General features: G+C 36.6%; 1 protein-coding gene across 4 annotated transcripts in view; it reads left to right on the top strand.

Annotated features, from left to right (window-relative positions):
* The window catches only part of BANK1 (B cell scaffold protein with ankyrin repeats 1), a 301,708-nt gene that overhangs the window by 287,458 nt on the left and 4,666 nt on the right, over window positions 1-9,584 (top strand). For all 4 annotated transcript variants that reach the window (XM_039222222.1, XM_039222219.1, XM_039222220.1 and 1 more), the window contains exons 12-13: window positions 667-842; window positions 5,331-5,394. In XM_039222222.1, coding sequence (XP_039078153.1) covers window positions 667-842; window positions 5,331-5,394 — 240 coding nt within the window. The remainder of the gene's footprint in view (window positions 1-666; window positions 843-5,330; window positions 5,395-9,584) is intronic.

Below are 9,584 nucleotides of genomic sequence, written 5' to 3' on the forward strand. Positions count from 1 at the left end.
ATGATTATGTTCATTCCACATTTATCCAACAAATATTTATTATTGATAATAATGATAATATTTATTTAGCTTACTATTTGATAGTCAGTAGGCTACATTTTGTGCACATGATTAAAAATAATCCTCACTAGAATGTCTGGGTGGTTCAATCAGTTAAGCATCTGACTCTTGATTTTGTCTCAGATCAAGAGCCAAATGGCTCAGATCAAGAGATCATGATTTGTGAGTTCACGCCCCGTGCCAGCCTCTGCACTGATGGCACAGAACCTGACTGGGATTCTCTCTCTTTCTCTCCCTCTCTTTTTCTCTCTTCCCCTCCCCTGCTCTCTCTCTTTCTCAAAATAAATAAACAACCTTAAAAACTCCTCACAAAAAGAAAATGAAATTGGTACTGCCCATAATTAGTACCATGCAGAACTTTACTAGTGTTCTGTCTCTACTTGTCCCTTTTTCTTTTTCCCAGCGATGACACACATTCTTTTCACCATAACCTGACAATCCTTAGAAGGAAACTCATTAAAATTTTGTACGGATTTAGTCTGTAACTGCTCATAGACTGGCAAGAATAAGAAACTCAACTGATTTGTTTTTAGAGTGCTTTTCACCCCCTCCCCCCAATTGACATATATTGTCTTCTTGTTAAAACTTCTTCCCCTCATAATGTAGACAGAGCTCGGCTGGAGGGTCAGGTCTTTTCCACCGTGGACTGCCTTGCTGCTGGGCAGGAAGAGCTCATCCTTCTGCAAGAGAAAGTCAAGAATGGGAAACTGTCTGTGGATGAAGCCCTAGAGAAATTTAAACATTGGCAGATGGGAAAGACTGAACTGGAGATGATTCAGCAGGTAATAATGACCCTAATCCTTTCTGGAACATTCACCTCACTTGCAGAGCCTGTCTGTAAATGCATAGTCTTTGTAAGAAACACAGATACTGTTCATTTGACTTTAACTAGCCACACATACACAAAAAAGATGCTTTCAAACTACCAATTAAATGTTTGCAACTATCTCGATTTCATGTATACAAACCATTGTTGATCTCAATGCTGGGACCCACTAAATCAGAGCTAATACCCAATCACCTTATTAGGCTGTTCTTAGTATAGTGAATGTTTTGTGAATCTCACTGCTGAAATTAAGGTGAAGCATCTTTACATTAACGCATGCTCAACATTCTGAAGAGTGTATTATGTGGACCATACTTCAAGGGAACCAGAAAATGATTTAAATCATATCAGGCAATAGTCCTCAACAAAATATAATAAGTTTTCTCTTCTCTTCCCCTTAACCTTTGGAGGGGAAAAGGCTGTATATATCAGTCAGGATTTACAAAGATATGCTGCCAAGCAAATCAACTTCAGATAAGCTTGTCTTCTAGAAATATAATGTATAACTTGAGAGGGTATTAGAGTAGGTGGTTCCGAGGTGAGGCTGAAAACAAAATATACCATACACATCCCATGTCATTCCTCGGTGAGGGGTATCAGGACTGTATTCTGTTTAATCCCACAGATTTTCCTACACCACAAATAGCCCAACAGTTTTCTCTTCTCATCACAGAAAACCCCAGTGCCATAGAAACCAGTTCTCAGGAACTGTTTGATTAAACACATTTAATTAGCTAGTTTAGGCCAAAGTACAAATAATCATTAATAGCTTAATATGCCACCTTTCCCAAGGGATCATTTTTGTTGAAAAACAATGCATAGGAAAACATTTTTAAACAACAGAAAAATGAATCCCAGTGATGAAACTGCAAACAAATGTGGCCTCTAGGCAGAAGGTAGTTTAGGCAAGGGACTTTGCCAGTACCTCTGAGATCACTTCTCAGAAGCCACCTATCTTGAAGGACAGCTCTGGTTGTGGGTGGTGGCTGGACTTGGGCCTGCTTTGCCAAACAAATGAGGAAAAAATGCTGAATGTACAGTTCTGCAGCCGATCGTAGTTCATGATCAGAATGACAATGCTGCTTCTCAGTCTGGGCCAATGCCATCACCATCAAACATCTTTCTTATTCTGAAAGGGATAAAATGTGCCTAAGTGCCAACACTTTCCTAGCCTTGTTAGCAAGTTTTGCTGAAAATAAGTCCATTGTACTTCACCCTCCTCAGATCATAATAAAGCTTGCGATTTAGAGGAATCCAACTGAAATACCTTCTTGAAAATTATTTCACTAGTTGTTTTATTAAAGGTTTGGTTGTTATTAATTTGTGTGTGTGTTTATATTTAATATTCTTTTAGAAAGAAGTTAAGGTGGTCTGTTAACTACTTTGAGACTGATCTGACTTATCCAATATACAGGGAAAATGGGATAATGAATATGGTTACTGTTTACACAGAACAAAACTTAACCTGTAAATCCAAGAACAAGCACTAAATCAGGCCTTTTCTTTTTGTATGTTTCCAGCTTTAATGAGATATCATTGACTATAACATTGGGTAAATTAAAGTGTACAGCCATGTTGATTTCATACACTTGCATATTACAAAATGATTACCACCGAAGTATTAGCTAACACCTCCACCATATCAAAAAATTATCATTTCTTTTTTTGGGCGAGAACATTCAATATCTACCCTCTTAGCAACTTTCAAGTACATAATACAGTATTGTTTACTACCATCCCATCACTGTGCTGTGCGTTAGACCACCAGAACTTATTTATCTTATAACTGGAAGTCTGTACTCTTTAATCAACTTCACTTTCCCTCCACTTCCTGGTCACTGGTAACTACCACTATACTCACTGAGGGCAGCTTTTTTAGATTCCACCTATAAACAATATCATACCATGTTTGTCTTTCTCTCTCCGACTTTTTTCACTTAGCATAATGCCCTCAGGGTTTATTCATGTCACAAATTGCAGAATTTCCTTCTTTCTCACGGCTTATGTATGTAATCACATCTTCTTGATCCATTCATCCATTGACAGACGCTTAGGTTATTTCCATATCTTAGCTATTGCAAATAATCCTGCAGTGAATGTGAGGGTTTAGTTATGTCTTCAATATCCTATTTTCATTTTCTTCATATATACACCAAGGAATGGGGTTCCTAGGTCATACATAGCTCTATTTTTAATTTTTAAGAAACCTACATACTGTTTTCCATAGTGGCTGCATCAATTTACATTCCCACCGACAATGAACAAGGGTTCCCTTTCCTCCACATCCTGCCAACACTTGCTATCTCATGTCTTTTTGATGATAACCATTCTAACAGGTGTCAGGTGATGATACGTCAATGTGGTTTTCATTTGCATTTTCCTATTGATTAGTGATGTTGAACACCTTCTCATATACCTGTTGGCCATTTGTATGTCATTTTTGAAAAACTGCCTTATTTAGTCCCTCCACCCATGTTTTTTCTCTGACCATTTTTTAACTAGATTATTTGACTTTTGCTACTGAGTTATTTGGGTTTTTTTTTAATTTTATATTATTATTTTTATTGTTTAAAAAAAATTTAGCGTAAGTGGGGGAGGGGCAGAGAGAGAGGGAGACACAGAATCCAAAGCAGGCTCCAGGCTCTGAGCTGTCAGCACAGAGCCTGCTGTGGGGCTCAGTCCCACGAACCATTGACACCATAATCTGAGCCAGTCAGACACTTAACTGACTGGGCCACCCAGGCACCCCACTATTGAGTTATTTTGAATTCTTAATGTATTTTGGATATTAACCCCTTACCAGATATATGATTTACACATATTTTCTCCCATTCTGTAGATAGCCTTTTTATTTTTTTTATTGTTTCTTTTGCTGTATAGATGCTTTTCAGGTTGATATAGTCCTACTTGTCTATTTTTGCTTCTGTTGCTTGTGCTTTGGGGTGTCATATGCAAAAACCTATTGCCAAGATCAATGTCAAGGAGTTTTTTTCCCTGTGTTCTCTTAGTCCTTAACATAAGGGGCTGGACAATATTCAGAATAACAGAAAAATGGATTTTCTCCTCATTTTCCTAATATACATATATATATAGTATATAGTATATATATAGTATATAATATATAGTATATAGTATATATATACTATATAATATATATAGTATATATATATTATATAGTATATATATATATAGTATATATATATATATACAGTCATTTCCACAGACTTTTCTTTTAAAAAATATCTATTTATTTTTGGTAGAGCACAAGCAGAGGAGGGATCCAAAGTGGGCTCTGCACTGACACCAGGGAACCCAATGTGAGGCTTGAAATCACAAACCCTGAGATCATGACCTGAGCTGAAATCAGGCGCTCAGCTGACTAAGCACCCACGTGTCCCTTCACACACTTTTCAATATAACTCCTATAGTTTGCAAAAACATTCATTTGTACCCTGAGGTACAAAGCTGTCAGGGGTAACTGTGATGTTATATTATTATTATTATTAATTATTGATACAGGTATTATCCTAAGAAAATAAGAGGAAAAGTGGCATAACCATAAAGTTAATAATGGAAGAGTTTCTAGCGTAATGAAGACCCATGTAGAATCCCTAGAGTTGAAAGTGAGAAGGCTGAGAAGGGAAAAACTGCCTTTTACTCCCCTCACTCCTGCCCATAACCAGTGAATGCCTGAAGAAGAGTATTTACTCCACTCATAGAAGAAGATCTTTAAGGCAGTGAAAACAACTCTCTTTTTAGGAAGCATGGTTTCTAGGTTTCAAGGGAAATTCTTAGGAAAAAAAGGCTATTCATAGATTCTCTTCTAAAAGGAGATTTTTTTTTCATGTTAGCTTGTTTTACATTTTGGATAAAATGATAATAAATGTTCAACCTAGAAAGTTTTGGAAAGCAAAGAAAGATCACAGATGAGCTAAGAAGGGTAATCCAGTTATGTATCATTTGCTTCCAAGGCCCTAGTTCTTAAAAGAAATATGTAAGGAAGATTGTGCCCTACAGAGGCTAGAGATGGGTTCACGCAGAAGCAAATCACCACTGTGTCACACTTTTGCTTTTGGACACCATATAGCCAAGGTAGCCCACTCTGGTGTTAGATCAGGAAAGCCACTCCCAAAAGAACTGGGCTTTGGGTCCCCATGCCGACTCTACCACTTACAACTCTGTGATTTGGAAGTTACTTAACCTCTCTGAATCTCAGCTTCTATTTCTGTAAACTGAGATGATGGCATATATGCTTCATGAAGTTGTGAAAATTAATTAAGATAATGCATTCAAAGTGTCTGGGATGGCTGATTGGGATGCTGTAAATATCAAATTGGTGCTACATAGTCATGGTGGTCCTAATGACAGTAGTTGATGTTTTCATTTTGATCTATGACAAACTTATAAATCCTCACTTCTATTTTCTGGTCATTCTCTCATTAAGGAAAAATTACGCCAACTCCGAGACTGCATCATTGGGAAAAGGCCAGAAGAAGAAAATGTCTCTGGTAAGTAAGATCTGTCTGTTATTCAAAAGTGATAGAGTGATGAAGTAGAAAATGTAAGGGCTGTGGAGTCAACCAAGCCTGAAGTCAAATCCGCTCCATCACTTCCCAGCTGCAGGACTGGCGAGCATCTTAATCCCTGGTACTCAGGTTCCTTGTCTGCAAAATAGGAGTGATTATAGATATATCTGGAAGTGGTTGTATAAGTTCACATGTAAAATATTTTTCACCTTCTTTGACCCAGAATGAACCTTCAATAAATGCTAGATTCTTTCCTTTGGTTTCTATGAAAATTGCAAATAATTCCATTCCAGTTATATATATATATATATATATATATATATATATATTCGGTACTCTATATAATGAGCCATTATACAGAGTACTGAACTATTAAGAAGTCATACTTTTTTAATAAGGTTGAATATTCTCAATATACTCAGTTTGCACAATTGTCCACATGTGGATCATTTTAAATGGTAAACCTCAGGTTGCCTTCCCCTGCAGCTAGCATGCTTCTTGGCAATGCAGATTTCCCTTGCTAATAATTTACAGTCACTCTAACGGGGCAGGGAGGGGGGACGGGCGGCAGGGAGGGGGGACTCTTGCTTTAATGCTAACACAAACCAAACATTATTAAGGTGGTAAATCTTCTCCAAAGATAAATAGCACATTCCAAAATTGAAAATAAATTATGTTGTCACTATCAGACCTCTCTTTCCCCAAGTCCTTACCCCTGCACAGATAATTAAAAGCTAACAACCACTAGCAAAGCTTGAAATTTCTATCTCTTCCATTTTCAATAAGATTGCATAGATTTTAGCTAGTGCTTCATGTTGAAATTTACCCTGAAAAAATTATTTTCATATTATTAAATTGTTATCTACTCTTCCACAGAAAATTCTTTAAGCTGTCTTAGAAATGTTTTCTAAAAACAGAAATATACTTTCTAAAATAATTATGCTCATAAACACAGGGATAATTTACAGATAACTGAGTTCTACAGATCTCTATTCTAATGTGGAAAAAGATTACAATTTTAACAATATAAAAAATATGTAGTAAAAGTATATATACACTTTTGCTAAGGAATATTCAGTAGTGGTAGTAGCAGGTAATATTTGATTACTTACTATACATTTAGTATTATCTTTTTAATTTCTTATAATAACCCTTTGAGATAGACATTATTACCATTTTATAAATAGGGAAACTAAGACTGTAAGAAACTAAGAAGCCCAAGGCACCTGGATGGATCAGTCGTTAAGCATCTGACTTCAACTCAGGTCATATCTCAAGTTCATAAGTTCGAGTCCCACATCAGGTGAACATGAGCCCTGCTCCTCTCTCTCTCTCTTTCCCTATTTCCCTCTCTCCCTCCTGGGATTCTCTCTCTCTCTAGCCCTCGCTCACTTGCACCCTTTCTCTGAAAAAAAAAAAAAAAAAGAAACAAACTAAGAAGCCACAAAACACACAGATTAGAAACTACAGCCTAGTTCTTTTTTAATCCAAAGTTAATGCTTTTAAACACTGGTGTCTTAATTAAGAATCAGCTAGTTCCCCTTCTAACCAAAATGGGATAAAGTAGTACCAGACAAACCCTCCCACTGTATACAACACTAATACTAGGCAAATATGAGGCAGGTGATTTCAGGCAGCAGGCAATTAGCAGTCTAAGATCATAATTCTAGTAACAGAATTTACGAGGCGTCTCTCATGACTGCCCAGGAGACTGATTTCCTGAGTACAGTCATGCAAAGCAAGGCAATCCTGTTGAAAAGAGGCATAGATCAGAGTTCAGGGCAACCGGAGCTTCTGGAATGTCTGTGGTGGGTCATTGAAGAGGAGGTAACTGTGTAGAGAAGTAGCTTCAGAGAGAGTGAGGGAATCCACAAGTCTGTGGCCAAGAGATGAGCAAGACCACTCATGCATACCAGATAACAGTTTCTGGACACTGAAAGCAGAACAGAGTCACTATAGTTTAAGCAGAACCAGGAAGAGCCAGACTGTGGGTGTTTGAGATTTTTCCCTACCAGAGCAGAAAAATCTCCCTAACACATGAAAACACCTGGTATCCTGCTGTGACATCCAAGAGATATAATGGTTAAAGACCATGACTTAGTGTGAGATCTCCTCTAGACCTGCACTAACAAACCCTATGAGATACACATGGATGACAGTTTGTAGGCTCAGGCCCGGTATAGGCTTTAGAAGACACCTTGGGCTGTCTATAGGACAACACTGAAAAAAGCATAAAAGCAGGCCTATACAAGTTCATGCCAATAATCAAACTGCCTGCTCAAATAAGAACAAACACTTATTAAAGGAATATTATAGGATCCAGACTATACAGCTGATTATCTATAATGTCCAGTAATCAATTTTTTTCTTTAAAAAAAAAAAGAAGACATACAAAGATTAAGGAAATGGGATTCAGGGTCTCTTGGATGGCTCAGTTGGCTAAGCGTCCGACTTCGGCTCAGGTCGTGATCTCACGGTTCGTGGGTTCCAGCCCCACATTGGGTTCTGTGCTGACAGCTCAGAGCCTGGAGCCTGCTTCAGGCTCTGTGTCTCCCTCTCTCTCTGCCCCTCCCCAGCTAGTGTTCTGTCTCTCTCTGTCTCAAAAATAAACTATTAATTTTTTTAAAAAAGAAAATGTGATTCATAGAAAAGAAAAAGCTCTCAAAAACTGAAATGTTTCTGTTGTTGATCTTAACAGACAAAAACTTCAAAGCAACTCTTATAAACATATTTAAATGAATAAAAAAAACGTTTTTAAGGAGTGACTAAATAGGGAATCTATTGACATTTACAGGACTTGACATGGAAAGAAATTAGAGTACATGTTTGTTTAAAGTGTACATGGAAGGTATACCAAAATAGAACATATGCTGGGCTATTTAAAAAGTTTCAACAAGTTTCACAAGATTTGAAATCTTCAGAGTATGTTCTCTGAACAATTTCAGTCTTTTGAAATCTTATATTCTCTTACCACAACAAAAAAAATTAAAATTTAATTAAGAAATTAAAAATACCTCTCAAAATAGTTAGGAATTAAGTACATTTCAAAATAACCCATGGGTCAAATAAGAAATCACAAGAAGATGTTTCAACCTAAATGATTATGAAAATACAATATATCAAAATGTGTGGAATCCAGCTAAAGTAGTCCTTAGAGGTACATTTATGGCTATAAATATTATAGTAGAAAAGAAGAAAAGTTTAAGATCAGCAATGTGGGTTTCTACTTCAAGAAACTGAAAAGTACAGGGCACCTGGGTGGCTCAGTTGGTTGGGCGGCTGACTTCGGCTCAGGTCATGATCCCACTGCCTGTCCGTGGGTTCCAGCCCCACCCCGCGTCGCGTTGGGCTCTGTGCTGTCAGCTTGGAGCCTGGAGCCTGCTTTGAATTCTGTGATTCCCTGTCTCTCTACCCCGACCCCACTCAAGCTCTGTCTCTCTCTGTCTCAGAAAGAAAATAAACAAACAAACAAACAAACAAAGAAACTGAAAAGTACAAAGCAATCTAAATCGAAAAAATGGTAAGAGGAAAAACTGTGAAGTTCAGATCAAAAATCAATAAAAAATGAAAGAGTTGAACAACAGAAAACAATTAACAAAAACAAGAATTATTTATTTGAAAACATAACTAAAATTGATAAAACTGTGACAAAAATGAACTGGAAAAAAGGGAAAACAAGAGCTACCATACTGGGAAAGTGAAGTGAGGCTATCACAACAGATCCTACAGATATTAAAGAGATACTAATGAAATATAATTAATTTTTTGCCAATACATTTAACAACTTAGGCAAAAAGAACAAAATAATTAAAAAACAAAACTTACAAAACTAACTAAAAAATTACACCTCTCTGAACGTACCTCTTTCAGAATGTACTTTCAGAACTTTGTTAATATTTTACATATTCAACAAAAATGAATCTGGAAAGGCGGTAAAATGGAGTAAGAGCAGAAGAAAATTAACCAAGAAGTATTCCAAATAAAAAACATCTCCACACTGAAGGGAGATAGAAGAAAAACTAACATAAATATAGAAAACAGTATATTCCAAGGATAAAAATAAAAGAAAAAAAATCAATATATAAAAATGTATTCTGTACTCTAGTAAGTAGGCTTATTTCTCTATAGGAGTATAGTTTAGCAATTTCAAAAACTACCATTTTCATATTCTA

This window comes from Hyaena hyaena, unplaced genomic scaffold, assembly GCF_003009895.1.
Source record: "Hyaena hyaena isolate Hyena2069 unplaced genomic scaffold, ASM300989v1 scaffold_1084, whole genome shotgun sequence".
NCBI lineage: Eukaryota > Metazoa > Chordata > Mammalia > Carnivora > Hyaenidae > Hyaena > Hyaena hyaena.